Source organism: Asterias rubens, chromosome 8 (assembly GCF_902459465.1).
Source record: "Asterias rubens chromosome 8, eAstRub1.3, whole genome shotgun sequence".
Lineage (NCBI taxonomy): Eukaryota > Metazoa > Echinodermata > Asteroidea > Forcipulatida > Asteriidae > Asterias > Asterias rubens.
Genome location: NC_047069.1, coordinates 15,148,611 through 15,167,740, shown reverse-complemented (window position 1 = coordinate 15,167,740; position 19,130 = coordinate 15,148,611). Strand labels below are relative to the sequence as shown.

At 38.5% G+C, this 19,130-nt stretch overlaps 1 protein-coding gene across 1 annotated transcript in view; it reads right to left on the bottom strand.

The window, feature by feature from the left end:
* The window catches only part of LOC117294009 (neurobeachin-like), a 115,597-nt gene that overhangs the window by 49,989 nt on the left and 46,478 nt on the right, over window positions 1-19,130 (bottom strand). The window contains exons 6-14 of the mRNA XM_033776524.1: window positions 17,518-17,636; window positions 13,600-13,726; window positions 11,446-11,565; window positions 9,444-9,590; window positions 5,724-5,921; window positions 4,051-4,199; window positions 3,247-3,355; window positions 2,057-2,209; window positions 27-195 (exon numbers count right to left, since the gene is read on the bottom strand). Of these exons, the coding sequence (XP_033632415.1) occupies window positions 27-195; window positions 2,057-2,209; window positions 3,247-3,355; window positions 4,051-4,199; window positions 5,724-5,921; window positions 9,444-9,590; window positions 11,446-11,565; window positions 13,600-13,726; window positions 17,518-17,636 (1,291 nt within the window). The remainder of the gene's footprint in view (window positions 1-26; window positions 196-2,056; window positions 2,210-3,246; window positions 3,356-4,050; window positions 4,200-5,723; window positions 5,922-9,443; window positions 9,591-11,445; window positions 11,566-13,599; window positions 13,727-17,517; window positions 17,637-19,130) is intronic.

Genomic DNA, 19,130 nt, shown 5'->3' with positions numbered 1-19,130 from the left:
ATGCATGACACCTTTCAGACTCTTACCCAGCCCTTTAGCAGTGATGCCGCTTCGATCCTCTGGATTAACAATCCAATAGTAGTACTTGAGGGTGTGCATGAGCTGTAACACAGTACTGACACGTCGGATGTTGGTGTAGATATTGGACTGGCCAACAAACTCATTGGATAGGAACGTGTACAACGAGATCTGGGTCTGCCGAGTACAAATAATATTAAATAATAAATATACAGAGTCTTTGTATTGTGCCAAATCCACCGAATTAAAGCCATTATACACTTTTGGTACAGAAAAAAAAAGGGTTCACAGATTTACAGATAACATACAGGGTTTACTGTAAGACTTCTTTTGAAATATTATTCCATAAAATGCTTTACTTTTTGAGAAAGCATTAAAACAATATCAATTCTCGATATCGAGAATTACGAATTTATTTTGAACACATGTCATGACACGAGGAAACTTGCGGAAACAAGGGTGGGTTTTCCCATTATTTTCTCCCGACTCCGATGACCGATTGAGCCTAAATTTTCACAGGTTTGTTATTTTATATAGAAGTTGTGATACACGAAGTGTGGGCCTTGGACAATACTGTTAACCGAAAGTGTCCAATGGCTTTAAGGTGCTCTAGGTGCATGAGAGAGAACCCTCACACAGTAAAGAAAGGAAAAAAAGAAAGATTTTTTGTTTTCTTTTTTTTAAAGCCATATGTTACATGTAAGTTTTCAGATCTTAAAAGTTTCAACACTCGGAATATTACAAATTTGTAGCGGTAAGTCATTCCAGAGGGTGAGTCCAGCATGCCAAAATGACCTAACGCCCCATGATTTTCTACTCTTAGAAACATGTAACAAGCCAGTATGCGGTTAAAACAAAGAAATATTAAATATACTTAGCGGTTATGGTTTTATACCACCCCCTATTTTTTTTATTCAATGCTTTGTGTTAAATTGGTCAACACTGTTTCATGCTAGTTTATATTATAAACAAGTAAGTGCGCTCCAACATGAAACAGCAGTTGAGTTTATGCATGAGTGGTAAAGCAAACATCCTGGAGTTGGAAAACTGATGAGTTGGCACCATGCCTCTTCAAGCCATTCCTATCTGATGTCTTGAAGAATAGAACAGTGTTTTATAGAGATTCAACCAACTCATAGTTTCCTTTGTCTTTTCTTCTTCAAGAGTCAAACCCACCACAATTTAATGTATCCTCCATGGTAATAATTTTTGGTTACCTGGGGTGCAACATATAATGTAGGAGTGGAACCAAAGGAATAAAAGATAACTACAAACCCATTATGTGGGTATATATGACAGTAAAAAGGTGAATATATTGCATTGGATAAACAGTCAGGCAGCAAATGATAGTTAAATAGTTGGGGTGTGTACAAAATTGGTAAGATTGAAAAAATATATATTTAAAAAATACATATTTGCAAAAAAAGTTGGTCAGGGTGGAATACTTTCCTTTAAGTATTTGGCCTGAAATGCTGTAGTTTTTAGGTAATGAGGTCTGACTCTGAAGACCAATCGAGCTTAAAATTTCACGCTTGTTTTATCATGCAGATATGGTGGGTCACATAAAATGCGAATACTGGCCCCAATTTCATAAAGCTCCTTAAACAGAAAACACTGCTTAAAATATCCCTGATAAGCAATAATGAGCCGGATACCAGTCACAAATTGCACAGGTGACATATTATGCATCCACAGTGCAGTGTTGAACGGAATATGATCCACAAATTTGTAAGTGATTTCGGTTATACCAAAGACAAATTTACTAAAATATAAAATAAAAATCCTGGGCCCAATTTCATAGAGCTGCTAAGCACAAAAATTTGCTTAGCATGAATTTTTTTAAATTAAAACAGAATTTCCAACCAAATTTACATTCGTTGCATTTTGCTTGTTACTGGCATTCAGCTGCTGTTTGCTTAAATCCTGAAAATCACACGGAAATTTGTTTGGATATCCTGTTTAATCAAGGAAGAAATTTCATGCCAAGCAAATTTTTGTGCTTAGCAGCTCTATGAAATTGGGCCCTGGTAAGGCTTACCTTGACTGGTGTATGAATCCACAGTGCCGGGTTGAATAGAATATGATCCACAAGATGTCTGAGTAGCTGCACACCAGCCGGTACTCCGTTGTAATACTTAGCAAGATCCAAGAACAACTCAAGAGCAGTCTCTGTCATGTGTTCCATGGATGCCTATAAACAGGAACAAGTTGGTAGTGTCAGTTGATATCATCATTTAGCGGTCGCAACCGAGATTCCATGCACAGTAAATATAGTAAAGGTAACTAGGGCTCAAAGTTTTTGTTGGACTGCAGGGCCCAATTTCATAGAGATGCTAAGCACAAAAATTTGCTTAGCATGAAATGTCTTCCTTGATAAAAACTGGATTACCAACCAAATTTCCACTTGATTTTCAGGATAAGCAAACAACAGCTGAATACCAGTAACAAACAATATGCAACAAATTGAAATTTGGTTGGTAATCCTGTTGTTATCAAGGAAGAAATTACATGCTAAGCAAATTTTTGTGCTTAGCAGCTCTATGAAATTGGGCCCTGGTCTAAGGCCAGTGACTTTATTGCAAGGCCAATCTTATATAGCGCACACATCTACGAATAAGGTACTCAAAGCGCTTGATTAGACAGAAACATTTTTTTGAATTTTTTGAAATTATGCGACCAAATTTTATATGGAACCTTATAGTGGGTTTATGAGGTGCTGCCATGCTTACAGCAGCCACTGCCAGAAAAACTGCGGCAAACCAATTCTTTTATGTGCATTACACAACACACTGGATCAATGACTTCACTTGCCATCAAGCAGTGAACTGTACTTTTGAAAGTCTGCTACTGCTGTGAGTACATAATTTGTGTATGTACCGTTTTGACAATGTACCATTATGTGCATAGACCTTATCGCAAATACCAATGCGCAAGCGCAGACTGTTGAATGAGGTGCACTGTGGGATAGATATGGATCAAATTTGGATACCAGCAAGACCACAATGCACCTAATTCCAAGCTTTACGCGCGCGCCCCAGTATTTGCGAAAAGGTCTATGGTCCATGCGATCAATGAAAGAAGAGGTCAAAGGTACATCTTGGCTCAAGGCTGGTATCTGGTGTTAAAGCGTGACATCGGATATTCAGGCTACAAACACTAGAGGTCAGAATGAAGTCGACCTTTGACCTTAAAGAGTGTACGGATAGGTTAAGGTTGAAGATGACTTACTTTCTGTAGTAGGTAGCCAAGGATGACGAAGCCCCTGCCTTGAACCATCTGTTGCTGTGTGGACATGGATCCCTTCAGGAGATCACACAGGAGGTGAAGTAACAATGGGCTAAAAAAAAAAAAACAGGAAAACATAGACGGTCACAAACTTTTTTAAATAGAACAACCTACAAAATATTACTGTGTATTCAGTTTGCGGTAACACCATGTACATATATATTTTTGTTTTGTTTTACATTTGTTCTTGAGAACTTGTCTTGCTATTTGTTTGCGCAGAGTAGATTTCAGAAGTTGGGAGACTTCTCAGTTCTGAAAAGAACTATAATGCTTTTTAACTACTACCTGGGCGAGAGGTAGGAAATCGGCCAGGACTACCCACTTTCGCTTTAGTGGATCAAGGGGACTTAATTATTAACTTCCCTGACGCGGAGTGAGTTCTTTTGTCTCAATGGCAGTGAAGTTGTAGTGAAGTGAAGCAAGTTCTCAAGAGCAAATCTACACAGCAGAGTGGATATAACCTAAACATGGTGTTACCGTAAACTTAATACATATTAACACCGCACCTTGCAATGCCTAAAAACTCATTATTTAAAAAAACTAGAAATGCTTTGCATCAAATTTATAGGTGAAAACACAACAAAGTGTACCACTTTACATCCGTCACATTAAACAAATTTCAAATGGTTGTCATTTATTTTCAAGTTCATGAAAACACGCAGAAAGTAAATAAATGAAGGCAATTTAAAGGCATAAAATATTCCTTTAAACTTCTTAATTAAGAGGGGTAACAAATAAAATACTCACCATACATCTGGGTCGATCATCTCGTCCTTATCGTCCTCGGTTACCGGTTGAACAAAATCCAGTTGTGTAAAAAGAGGAAATATCATATGGATACCTCCAATGGAATGCAAGGTGCTGTGTATGGAATGTGTAACGATGGCACGAACATCCTGCAAAGAATACAAAATTAAATCAATATATCCAAATTAGTCATGAAAACAACCAGCTTGATTGTTGCTGAAAAAAAACATTGTTTTTTGGTGGGTTTCTTAAAGAACTTTTGGGGCATGTACTTGTATTTGCTTACCATAAGCAAAGAATCAGCGCTTACAACAGCAGGGAATTCCACGTCAACATCAAGTGCATTTCACAGGTTATCAGGCAAAGTTTGTTTGTGCATGTTCCTAGGCATTCTCCACTTACACAGCTAGTACATAACTTCGGAGCTTGCCCCGTAAGCGAAGAATAGTGATTGAAAGCACATAATCGGCGGTAAACAGAGCCATGAAACTGGGCCCTGATCAGGAACACCACGCCCCAATTTTGTAGAAAATCTTAATGGAATGCAAGGTGCATTCAAAAATTTACCTAGAAAATACTGCTCAGGAAATATCTTTGCTTTAAGAAGAAAATTACTGGGGCACTAGTTGCAACAATGTGAACTTTATGGAATTCTGGCTAGTAACCAGTTTCTGTTAAGCAAGTTTTTGTGTTTACAAGTTTTAAGAAATTTGGCCCAGAGCTCAAGTCTAACGCACTTGACTGCTAGTTTCTGACACGCCAATAAAACTCCCCTAGTTTCTAACACGCCAATAAAACTCCCCTAGTTTATGACACGCCAATAAAACTCCCCTAGTTTCTGACACGCCAATAAAACTCCCCTAGTTTCTGACACGCCAATAAAACTCCCCTAGTTTATGACACGCCAATAAAACTCCCCTAGTTTCTGACACGCCAATAAAACTCCCCTAGTTTATAACACGCCAATAAAACTACCCTAGTTTCTGACACGCCAATAAAACTCCCCTAGTTTATGACACGCCAATAAAACTCCCCTAGTTTTTGACATGCCAATAAAACTCCCCTAGTTTCTGACACGCCAATAAAACTCCCCTAGTTTATGACACGCCAATAAAACTCCCCTAGTTTATGACACGCCAATAAAACTCCCCTAGTTTATGACACGCCAATAAAACTCCCCTAGTTTATGACACGCCAATAAAACTCCCCTAGTTTCTGACACGCCAATAAAACTCCCCTTAATGACACACCAATAAAACTCCCCTAGTTTATGACACGCCAATAAAACTCCCCTAGTTTCTGACACGCCAATAAAACTCCCCTAGTTTATGACACGCCAATAAAACTCCCCTAGTTTATGACACGCCAATAAAACTCCCCTAGTTTATGACACGCCAATAAAACTCCCCTAGTTTATGACACGCCAATAAAACTCCCCTAGTTTCTGACACGCCAATAAAACTCCCCTAGTTTATGACACGCCAATAAAACTCCCCTAGTTTATGACACGCCAATAAAACTCCCCTAGTTTATGACACGCCAATAAAACTCCCCTAGTTTCTGACACGCCAATAAAACTCCCCTAGTTTATAACACGCCAATAAAACTACCCTAGTTTCTGACACGCCAATAAAACTCCCCTAGTTTATGACACGCCAATAAAATCTCCTCACCTGGACCATTAGTGCATGAGGTGAATGCACAAAGAAAGAAATGTTGCCCTTGGGTGAGGAGTCCAGACACAGTTGAGACTCAGTTGCAGCGGGGCTGTACAGGAACACAATGCTGTTAGTCATCTTGCCATCGTATAGGATCTTCTTGTAGTGCTCTGAGAGGCTGACGTCACTCTCAGAATGGAACTTGAAATGGCTCTGTTCAATTTTGGGAGGCGATAAGGAAATTTTGTTAATTTTGGTTTTATCCATAAACAATGATGTGTGCTAGCACTGTATACTCAGTACTTTCCTGAGCTCTGTGAAAAAAATCACAGGCATATTACTCGAAAGGGATTCAAAACCAAGACCTTTGCAAATCGAGAGCAGTGTCTTACCAACTAAACCACCGAGATTGCCCAGTAGCTAGAGGCAGTACGAATCCTATATTTAGCAGCAGTAACCGAAACGATTTAATAGATGGAAATGGAATTTGCATTGAATAATAATAATAAAGAATAACAATTTTGGTTTTTACCCAAATCAACGATGTGTGTTAGCACTGTATACTCAGTACTTTCCCATAAATGTTCTTAGATTTGTTGTGTCATTTAGCCTTGGAGAAACACTCAGTAAGGGTCGAAACGTGAGGCCATTAACTATTGATTACTTTATACATTAGGTTATTTTGGTTTGTAAGCAGTTTGCAACAGCGGATTCTATTTTCTCATTATTTTTTTCAGGAATGAGATTTTTGGAATTTTCACATTCATGAAACAAAAGCTTATTGGCCTGGGTTCCCCTTTTTTCTAGACCCGCGACCTCCCAGATGTTACAATTTAGGAGATTTACTGACTATGTGCATCACCAGAAAGACAAAACTACAGGTTTGGACACAATGTGTGCTCATTCTTTCTCCCTTTGGTGACTGCTCTAATTGTTTTTAAGAAAATTTAAAAGCTCAAGGAGTTTATGAGAAAAGTAAAACCTGAAATCAGGGGGAAAAAAACTGAGAAATCACCTGCCTGGAATTGTATTGATCTTTGGGTAAAAACAAAAACAATTCACTTGACAGATTTGAACCTTGGACATCTATGTTAACATTTCCAGCTCTCTAACCAACTGAGCTATCTAGACCTGGGATGACAGTCTTCCTATTTAGTCAATATCTTTGATTCGGGGTGTCAGTCAGAAGCTACTCAACCTAAAACTGCCACATAACCAAGAAGCACACAGAAATTTAAGACAGAACCTGGGAAGCGACAGTAGAGGGATCACCTTAAGGCAAATTTTAAAACAAACTAAACAGCCCTTTTTGTTCTCAGAAAGGAAGATGAGGGCATTTTAATTATACATTTATTGTTATTTCTTTCAAAGAGAAAGAGTCAAACTAAAAAAAAAAAATCCTGGCTTTATAAATTTTAGAAGTCTAGCATATTGGTTTAATAAATCAACCGCGAAAGACTGGTGCCAAGATGAAGTCAAAATGCATCAAAAATGTATTCTTTTTGGAGACAAAAATAAAATTTCAATAAATTCTTTAAAAGTGGCTTCAAAAAAGGATGCAGGTCTGCACGATCAACTCCTGTTATTTTTACCAAGCCTAAGGGGACGTGAATTTTCATTTTTAATATCAAGTTTAAAGGCCGAGTCACACTGCAGCGATAACGAAAAGGATAACGATCACGACGCAAAGAGAACGCATTCTATTGGTTGAATTGTTCCACGCAGAATACGCACATGCCTATTCAACCAATGGACTGCGTTCTCTTTGCGTCATCATCGTTATCGTTCTCGTTATCGCTGCAGTGGGACCGGGCCTTAAGGGATTGCATACATTTGGTGATTGAAACCCACTGGGTTTTTTGTATTCCTATACAGTTGTTGAAACATACCACAAAACTAACCTAAGAAAATTTTATTTCAAACGATCGTAGCATTTTTGAGATGCTGCCGAAAATCTGGAGCGGTTATGTCCACATACATGTTGGAAGAATAATTTGTTATTGGAATACACAAGCTGACAAGCAGTATCGTGGTAACGCTTCTTATACTTCAAAAGCGATACTATTTTCATAACCACAATACTTCAAAGTGAAATGTTTCTCAAAATGCATTACACCAACCAAAGCTGCTTTACTTCTTACCGCATAAGTTTTGATTGCCATTCATTTCAGAGTCACTACCAACCATAAACAGATCCTTTAAGAAACCACCTATTTCCCTTGTGGTTCATTCCTTAATACTTGCATTATTCATGATTAATCTTCAAGCACTAAACAGTTGTCATACCTTTGTATCTATTGCACTGGACTCACACAAGAAATTCCATGTATAATCAACATCCATAGTGTGATGCACTTAGTTTAGTTACGACAATTCCCTACTGCATTGAAATTAACATGAATACTGGAAGCCATGACATTTAAGAAAATGCAAAAATAACTGCATATCTGCACCATCAAAAGTATCAAATTACTTGTACTATTATCAAAAACAAATAGTGTACCTTCTTGGTGGCGAGATTCAATGCAATTTTATCTAATGGTATGTTAACCAAGTGGCCCACGTCAGCACTTAGACTTCTATACAAATAATAAATGTTTATGAGCGCAATGGTGAAAATATTTTCACAAGTTGATAAATGGATGGTTCCATTCATCGAGATCTACGCATTTGGAGGGGAAAATATTAGCCACTAGAAATGGAATGTCCATAGTAAGAATATAAAGTGGTTTTACCATTACAACCACTGTTCATGTCGATGGCAATGACCTGACTTGCATAAGAAATGTTGCCTGACCAACAATCCGCCAATCAGATGTCAAGAATCTACTAAAAGTGCGGCCCTTCCGTGGCAAAACAGGCAATTTGAAAAATACAATTTGATAAATAAAAACGGGACGGAAATGTAAAAAGAGGCAGAGGTACATTTTAGGACATGTTATATTCAAAACCTTACATAAAATGCCTTGGAAACTTTGAAAGGAAAAGCTCCCTCATTTTACCCTCAGTAATGATCTTATATAAAAAAATATATTATAAAATGTTCAAGTTGGGCTGTTTTGCTATCGAAGGGCCGAGTGTTGTACAAACATTTTTTTATAGTAAATTAAGTACAGTTTTCTGCTCAGAACTATAAGGTCCGTAGTGCAATTTGACTGGATTTCGTAAAACTGCTTTGCATATTTTGGAGCTCCTGGGAATTTTTTTTTTATCAGAAGTGGCCATCAAAATTTTTGTTTGGCAAAAAGAATCTTTTTTTATTTTTTTTTATTCCTCAAACCCACTGGACACTATTGATAATTGTCAAAGACCAGTCTTCTCACTTGGTGTGTCTCAACATATGCATACAAACCATATAAAATTTGAGTTCAATTGGTCGTCGAAGTTGCGAGATATGAATGAAAGAAAAAACACCCTTGTCACTTGAAGTTGTGTGCTTTCAGATGCTTGATTTCGAGACCTAAAATCTAATTCTGGGGTCTCGTAATCAAATTCGTGGAAAATTACTTCTTCTCAAAAACTACGTTCCTTCAGAGGGAGCCGTTTCTCACAATGTTTTATACTATCAACAGCTCCCCATTGCTCATACCAAGAAATGCAAATAAATATTTTGAGTAATTACCAATAGTGCCCCCTGCCTTTAAGGACATTTTGATTAATACGTATACGAAACTGCCATTAAGGACCTAAAAGTTCTGAGCAGACGATTGTCTGAAATGTTTGATTATTGTTTACCCTGTAGTTTGCTCCAAGCAGGTACATGGCATGTACTTGATGAGGTGACAGAGCCTCACTGAATAGATACACTGATGACATCTGACCACAAAAAGTCCTCTCTTTGTCTGCCGTTGGTGCCGATCCAAGAAAACACTTATCAAAAGGCTGTCAAGAAATATATAAGACTGTTGTTAAAAGAAGACAACGAAAGCTCTGTTAGTACACACGGAAAACTACTTTTAATAAAGCAGAAATTCATTTAAAGACAAAGCAAACTTGACTTAGCACAACTTTTGCTTAGCAAAAACAGGTTACCAGCCAGAACACCATACAGCTACTACAGCTACGATTGGTAACTCGGTCATTTCTTGCTTAACCTAGAAATTTGCTAAGCAGAATGTTGTGCTTAACAGCTTTATGAAACTGGGCCATGCACATTATGTTGTCTGTATCTGCTTACCAGGTAAATAGTGGCAATTATATGAATCAATACACAAACACAACGTAGTTTGAGGGTGAGCAGTCGATATTAGCTTCCCAAGTTATTGGCAAATAAGATTCACCATCAGCTCCCTGCAAGTTGACAAACCTAGTTTTAGGGTCAATATTAACTCCCAAGGTAGGCCTAATGGAAAGTTAAAAAAACCTAGTTTGTCAACTTCCAACACCATGGGGAGCCAATATTGACTGTCTATCCAGAATAAAGCAAGTTATGTTTGTTCTACTTTATACTTCAAACTTCTCTAGTTCGGCACTGCTGAGCTTGTTCAAATGCGGAACGACATTTTATGTGTGCCACCATCTTTTCATGATCGTGTAGCTATGGCAATGTTCACGCTTGTTTGCTAACGTGTGCGTCAGTTCAACAAGTGCTCTGTAAAGTGCATTCACACGTAGACCAGTCTACTACCTATGCATATTTAATCCTGTGCGTAAATACTCGCGCAAGCTTGGTAAACAAAAACAAAAATAATCTGGCTTGTAATAATACTTGATATAATAATACTTCTTAAAAAGTGCACATATCCTAATGGCTTGATGGAGGCGCTTTACAACATCACTATTCCTGTTCATCAAGCATACTTTAAGACTATTCCTCACACTTTCTCAACTCCCTGAGGAGCATACAACCCCAAGCTGCTTAAATTAGCACTCAAGGGTTATCTTCTTTTTTTTTCTTTTCTTTTTTAATGCAAGTTGCCAGACACACAAAGCCTGAAGGCCACTACAAGATGTGGGCTACAATCATTTTTGTCCAGAGGCCGTTGCCAACTACTCCTAGGGCTGAAACAGGGTTACCCCCTTTTACAGTCCATACGGATGTAGGCTTGGGTATCATCAATCCAAAGCCTGGCCGGTAGAGCAGAAAGTACTACCTCCCCAGTTTTACCGAGCAAGTGTCACGACCGGGATTCAACACACACTCAATCACTGATCAAACACCAGAGCTTGAATCCGGGGCTCTTAACCGCTCGGCCATGACACGCCACAAACTGTCTCATCCCTCTGAGAATCCCGTTTATACACCTGGGTTAAGTTGTTCAAGTGTCACGACCAAGAATGGAACCCACACTCCGATATTATTTGTGGTTTTACCCTTACACCCATGTGTGTGTAAACACAAGAAAATCATAGGCATATTACTCAGGCATTGTGTCAGGTGGGATTCGAACCTGCAACCTAGAGCAGATGTCTTACCAACTAGACCACAGTGATTGCCCGGTAGCCAGAGGCAGTTCGAATCCAACATGCACACTCCGTTCGTTCAATCATAAGATCTTGATAAATGGTGAATGCAGGCATGTGAGCGGGTCATGGAAAAAAAAGAAAGGAAATTATTTTTTCGTGTCCGGATTTTGGGCCAGCGCCCCGCAAGAAAAACACGGAATGGGAAAAATTCAAAAACGCGGATTTCTGCAGAAGTCTCACATGACTGTGAATAGCACAGTGTGGTTCATGAATATGTATGAGGTGCAGTAACTAGATTAGTAACATCAGTCGTCACATTTGTTTGTCTTACCTCGTTTGCTCCTACGTGCCACTGCATCTCCCCAGACGATACCAGCTCACCATTCACATAGCTGCGCATCTCACTTGTCCTCCAGCGATTGTAAATGTGCACCACGCTCACCATGTACCACTGTTCAAATAACAAGAATTTTTGGTTACTATGGATTTGTTTGCTTTTTTTATTAGAGAAAGATTGGTGGTGTACAAACCAGTAATCTTCATTTGGGGAGGAGGGGGGGGGGGAGGGGGTAAGCAGGGAAAACACATGGTACATTTGGGGTCTGTTTGGTTTTGGGGTTCGTTTGGTTGGTTCGTGTAGGGGAGGTTTTTTGAGGGGGCGGCTGTGTAATGTATCCAATCATACATTATTTGTGCATTTTTAAAATCTCATAGGGAGCAAGAGAAGGCAGAGGTTTCTTTTTGGGAGGGGGCTCCCTGTCTGCTTTTCCTCTCATTCTGCCGCTGTGAAAGATATGCCACCATCGTAGAAAAACAGAAGTGTGAAAATGAAATTGCTTTTCTTAATTTCCAAGGAGGAGTAAAACAATTACTTTTATAATGTAATATTCTTTCAAAAAAATATTATGATGATTTGCATACTGACTGCCAAGTGGAGACTCGATGACAATGTTTACACAGGTTGATGGCATGTGTACATGTATGCATACTATACATTATTCTTTCCTTTGGTTGTTGCCTTTGTGTGCATCATGTGCATGTTCATGTCAATTCTATAGAGCTCATTTTCTTAGAGTTCATCCAAATAGATACACATATACATGTACAGTTTCTGTACAAACTGCTGTCTAAATTGATTCACATCTGCCATTATAGAAACAGCCGCTGAAAAGGGACTGATTCACATGTTCATGCAAACTGTTCAAATGTACACGCAATTACAGTAAGGGTTACAATTCGCTGAAGTGACATATTTATTTTCAAATTGCTTTTCGTACAAATCATAATTGTAGCGCTAATAATTGGTAACATTTTCAGCAAGGCTGCCACCATGGATTCTCATTGTATTCCATTGTATTGCATTCAATAGGCGGTTAGCCCAATCAGTCAGAGATTCCAGCATATATCATGGCTGATTATCAGCCGCGGCTTCGATACTCTGTTATTCACGGTGAATATCTACATGTACCAAAGAGTTATATTATAAGAACTAGAGGGCGCACTGGTGATGCTGCTTGCACAAACGCTACGGGACCGCAAGGAGACACGCGCGCCATTCTGTACGCGTGTTAAATATGAAGTACACGTTGGCATTTGTGTTTATTGAACGCTACGCGATGATTTTTTGTCAACTCCCAGAATGGCTGCACAAACACTCTGTGCGATGCTGTTTTTGTCAACTTAGAAAATGGCTGCATGCGCGCATGCCGGGATGAGTATATAGGCCAGTGCAAACTCTAGTTCTTATATATAACTCTATGATATCTACTCATAGTTTCTCGCACGACAACATCAAATCAGAGCACTAATTATGAGAACCTTTTGCTGCTCATTGATACTTCTAAGAACCACCATTCACTCAACATTTTGGACGGTATACTCTGTCAGTCGTCAGGAGACTGCTGGATTCCAAATGGGTCCGAATTGGAAATCCAGTAGGGCAGCAGTCTCCTGACAACAGACGAAGTATACTGTCCAAAATGTTGAGCCTGCAAGTTCTTCTCAGAACCACCATCACTCAAAAGAGATTTATCTACATGGTGTCACCTTAAATGTTCTTACATGTATATCCCTTATAGGCAGTGGACACTATTGGTAATTACTCAAAATAATTATTAGCATAAAACCTTTCTTGGTAACAAGTATTGGGGAGAGGTATAGAATGTTGTGAGAAGTGGCTCCCTCTGAAGTAATGTAGTTTTCGAGAAAGAAGTAATTTTCCACGAATTTGATTTCGAGACCTCAGAATTTGAGGTCCTGAAATCAAGCATCTGAAAGCACACAACTTAGTGTGACAAGGGTGTTTTTTCTTCTTTTATTATTATCTCACAACTTTGACGACTGATTGAGCTCAAATTTCCATAGGTTTGTTATTTTATGCATATGTTGAGATACACCAACTGTGAAGGCTAGTCTTTGACAATTACCAATAGTGTCCAGTGTCTTTAAAGGATAACAAAAGCTGGAAATGTCATTAGTTACGCACCTTCCTCGGTTGGAAGTCATACTTGACACAATGTTGGAATCCTTTGCCTTTGATCTTGACTGCTGTGATGACCAAACAAGATCCCATGAAGTGGCCAGAGTAACCGATTCCTCTGCCCGTCCGGAAACTGTAATAATAAAATGCAGAATGTTGACTTAGTGTACATGTACATAACAAGTGTGTAATCACCTTGGACAGGTAAAAGTATACAGAAGTATAAATGAAATTGTAAACTCGTACATGTTAGTGTAAATGGCATTATTAAACAGTCATTCTTTAAAAAAATAGAGTTTACTTTTAAAAGATGTTCATTTTTCATCAGGGATAAAGAATATTATTTGTGTTTTTGACCTTACATCAATGTGTATTAAGCACTGTAGTTTCTTTTAAGAAAAGTCGTCCAGCACAACGACAAAGGGCCACTCTAAGGTGAAGGTTACAAGAAGAAAAGACAATTTTGTCGAGAAAGGAAGCATTTACTCAGTACTTTCCCAAGTAAAGGCATATCCCTCAGGTTGGATTCGAACCAACGACCGTTGCCATGCTATGGCAGATGTCTTACCGCTAGACCACCGAGCTAGCCCAGGGCAATTTTTCACAGAACTCTGAGTATACAGTGCGAGGGCAAAAAAACAAATAATAAGAATTTACCTAAGACAGTTTTACTATAAAGTTAACAGGGTCCGTTAGAATGATAATAACCGATTGTCATGACTTCTATCCCAATTTTACATTTATAATATGTGTTTAATTCATCATGAGTGCATTTATAGCACCACCAACCAAAAATTCTTAGAAAATTCTTTCGGTCAGTGAATCTTTCGCCCGGAAACTTGTTTCTGAACACGGTCACCAAAACACGCCCCAGATGTAGAGCGATAACGATAACAGACTAATCCTGTTATGACAGACAACAACCGTACGCAATTCCCTTGTAATCCTCACTCGGCTTACAAGCACTTCATGTTGCTTTGGATGAAATAGATTGCTCTGGCTACAAATATGACAACAGGACAAGATTTTGAAAAGAGCCCTGAGGATTTGCACTTAAAACTGTCTCGTACAAGTACATTTGTACAATTAGAATAAAAGCATGAAATTTGGTTGCGTGTACATTGATCTCAACCTGCCAAAAATATTTTTTAATGGCCTCATGTTTCAAAAATAGCTGAGTCTCTCTCAAAGGCAAACAAACACCACACCCACAAAAATAATGTGCTAGCTGAACGGGAACATTCAGGTAGAAAGAAGAAAAAAGAGGCAGAATGCAGTCAGAAGAAGCAAGGGATGAACCATGAACAAGGAGACAAATGCGACAACCGTAGGTTGGAAATACAAAGGTAGGAAGAGGGAGGAAAAGTAAATTAATAGTGAATGAGACAGACTTAAATGAGAAAAAAGCCAACGCAACCAATTTCAACTCACAACTCTTGTTCAATCAAAAAAGATAGTGAACCATTTGGTTTCCAGCTTTTATTGAGTTTACTCAACCGTCGACTTGGCCAGCTGTAAGGTTTACTCAACCGTCATGTTGGCTCAACTGTCGAGTTATCTCTATCCTCAAGTTGCCCAAATGTCAAGTTGACTCAACTGTCCAGTTGTCTCAATTGTTGAGATGTCTCGAGTTGCGTTGGCCAACTGTCGAGTTGTCTTGACCATTGAGTATACTCAACTGTCAAGTTGGCCAACCGAAGTGATGTCTCAACCATTGATATGTCTCAACCATCGAGTAACTTGAGTTGTCTTAACCGCCAAGTTGTCTCAACTGTCGAGTTATCTCTACCCTCAAGTTGCCCAAACGTCAAGTTGACTCAACTGTCCAGTTGTCTCAATTGTTGAGATGTCTCGAGTTGAGTTGGCCAACTGTCGAGTTTTCTTGACCATTGAGTATATTCAACCGTCAAGTTGGCCAACCATTGATATGTCTCAACCATCGAGTAACTTGAGTTGTCTTAACCGTCAAATTGTCTCAACGGTTGAGATGTCTCGAGTTAAGTCGGTCAAACTTTGACCTGTCTGAACTCCAAACTAGCCCCTTTCCGTAATCCCCCTCCTTTTTTATTGCTCATCTCTTGATTTTTCTGATTACATTCTGCCTCTTTCTTTTCACTCCTTTCTACATGACTTCAGTTACACTAGTACACTTTATTGTGCGCACTTGTTTGTTCTTGTTTGTTGCCATTTAGCCTTCGAGAAAGACTCAAACTGTGAGGCCATAAACAAATTGTTTGCATTTACACTATAGGTCCTTCTGGTTGGTAAGCAGTTAACAACAGCTAATTCTATTTCCTCCTTTGATCTGAAGTTGTTAGGTGTACATACATACTGTACACTGTATATCATACAAATGGCACATTGTACGCTCGGCTTGTGTAGACAATCTGTGCAAAGAAATTATTGCATGAATGTGTGTATGCTTCAGGTTCAAATGTGGTTATACACGGTAAAGAAGTCAAATGGAAAATTAGATTATATGCAGCGTGAGAATTATGCATGCGAACAACCGCCCTGGTGCAACACTGCTTAAATCTCAATGTGCTTCGCTATTATAGTGTTATTCATTTCTACATACATTGTATGATAGTTGATATACATGTATGGGCCCAGTTTCATAAAGCTAAGTAGGTCTTGAATTTTTGTATGGTGGAAGTATAACTAAAGAGAGGTTTGCAGTAACACCATGTGGATGTCTCTTTTGAGTTATGTACATTATACATGTACATTGTAGGTTCTGACTATAGTCACATTTTTTTAAAGAGCTATTTAAGCACAAAAAGCAGCTCAGCACAACAAAATTGTGCTTACCAGGACAAGGTTACCAGCCAAAATACCATATCGCATGTACATGTACAACTTGTGACTGGTATCCGGCTTATTATAAGATATAAGCATTATTTTCTGCTTAAGCAGCTCTATGGAATGGACCACGCTCCACTAAGCGTGACATCAATCTGATGCTTCTTGAAGCTTCACAAATTAAAATGCCAGAACACTTGATTACGTTGTAGAGCTTGGGAAACCTGTTTGCATTCATAACAACAATAACACAAGCAAAGTACACAAATGATTTCTTGGACAAAGGTTGTTGTTACATATTTTGTTTTTTTAAGGATATTGTATGATCAGGCCACAAAGTAACCTACAGCACCCACAGCAATTGCAGTGTTGCCCTGTGCTTTTGCTGTACTTCCCTTTGGAAATTTATATTTTCCTCACGGAGTGCCCCTTCTAATTTATATGCCCCATTAAGATCAAAGTTCAAGGCCTGTAGAATGTTTTATAACATGGTAATGTACGCCTATTTATTTAGGTTGTTAATGGTTTCCGCTTTTGATTCTATGGTAAAATGCATTGAGGAATCTGTGATTCATAATGCACTTTATAAATGCTGTTTTTATTATTTTATTATTTTATAACAGAGATATCAATATTTCCAGCTTACAAATAAGGAGATTTTACCGCAAACCTTTACTATAAGGAGATTTTGTTCAACAGTCTGACAAGGAGATATTTAGAAGTTTATTCAACAAAAAAAGGCAGAAATTTCATTATCAGGGAGATTTTTTACGTTGGTCTTCAGAACATGGACAGATTGGTTTATTTTCAAAGAACTTTCTGCAGAATCAGGGAGAGTTGACAGCTCTGCTATTATAGAGCCTTCATTTGTCGATTTTAACTCCTTGTTATTTGCTGCAATGCAGCCTTTTCAAATCAAATCAAATCATACTGTTTATGCACATAGTAAGTTTACACTGTTTATTAGACTTTGTTGTAAAACTGCTGGAATTCGAAGGGGGAAAAAGCTGAGTTTAGAAACAAAAAAATGAGGCCTCATTTAAAAGCCTGCCTTTAAATGTGAATTCCACATTGTGTCCATTAGGTTCCAGCAATAAATCACCGCTGTAGAGTATTCCTTACCAGTAGAGATATGGTTTATCTTTCTCGATGGATGGGTTGATAGGATCCAAGCGGAACCAAGTTGTGAAGGTAAATCCATTCTGGTACGGCCACCTTGCCATAGGGGGCATTGCAATAGCCTGAAAATAAACAACAAAGTCACAATTATAATAATAATAATAATAATAATAATAATAATAATAATAATAATAATAATAATAATAATAATAATAATAATAATAATAATAATAACAACAATAATAACAACACACACCATTTATTAGGCACCTAATACGGTTGTTTCTACATGTACATAAGTGCAGGCTCACTATTTCCTGAAAGGTATAGGGACTACGTTTGGAATTATGAGACCTAATCTTTTTTACATAGCACCATTTACAAGGTGATGAGGCACAATTTGCTGCCAACAAACCAAGAACACAAGGGCAAACCGATACTCTTTTTGATAAGTGCATTGGGTTCTTTTATGTGCCTTTACACAACACACGGCACCAACGGCTTTACGTCCCATCCAAAGGACGAAGCATTATTGATAGATGTCTTGTCTAAGGACACAGGTGTCGATTTCACAAAGAGTTAGGGACTGGTCCTTACTCAGGAGATATTAAAAACGTATGGCTAGTCCTAAGTTAGGACGAGTAACTCGTCCTAATTTGAGATAGGACTAGTCTTAACTCTTTGTGAAATCCACCCCAGGTGTTGCGATGAGATTCAAACCCACACTCTGCTGATCAGAAACACCAGAGCTCGAGTCCGATGCTCTTAACTGCTATGACACAACAGGCCACAAATTATCGCAACATTAATTTTCTTTGTTCAGATTCAACAAAAACTTGTTATAATAATACAAGTAACAATGCCCCTTACATTACTCAGGGGTCGTTTCTCAGCTATCAACTTTGTCATAAGCAGACATTGTACACCGTTTCAATACCAACTCCCTCCACAGGACTGCATGGCTTGCAGCTCCAAATGTTTTTTTAGACCAGAATTTATACCAAGATGATTTGAACAAACACTCAGGGAAGATCCAGATACATCTCATTTATCACAATGTGTGTCAAGCCTACTTTGAATTGAAAGATGTTTTCAGATTCAGAAAGTCAAATTTTTTTTCACTCTGAGGTAGCCTATTCTTATTCAATTGAAAAACACAATACCACCGGGCGTGTCCAGTTTTGAGTTTACCGGCCCGATGCTAAAATCACTGGCCTCGGGCCGGTGGTCCAGTGTTAATTTTGAGCCCCGCTACAGTAATGAAGTTTGGGTTGGGTTTCTTGTGTATGTTTTTTTACAGAGTGCTAGTGAGTGTCAATCGGGCATCTTTAACAAAAATTCAAAGGATTCCTCACTCCTCACTGCAAAAAAAAAATCAACTTAATTTTCTAACAATCTGGTACCACTGTAAAGAGCTGCTGGCACAGACAGTCTATGAAACCACTAAAAAATATTAAAATGTACAGTCATTGCCACTACATCCTCACTATTATGATTCTGTCATACAGGACCGTGGGCAAGTCATTTAGACTACCACGAAGGAGACTAGAATAATATTCAGGTGAAGACGCATCTATCACAGTTGAATTTTAACTCAGGGTGCTGCTTGCTTGTTA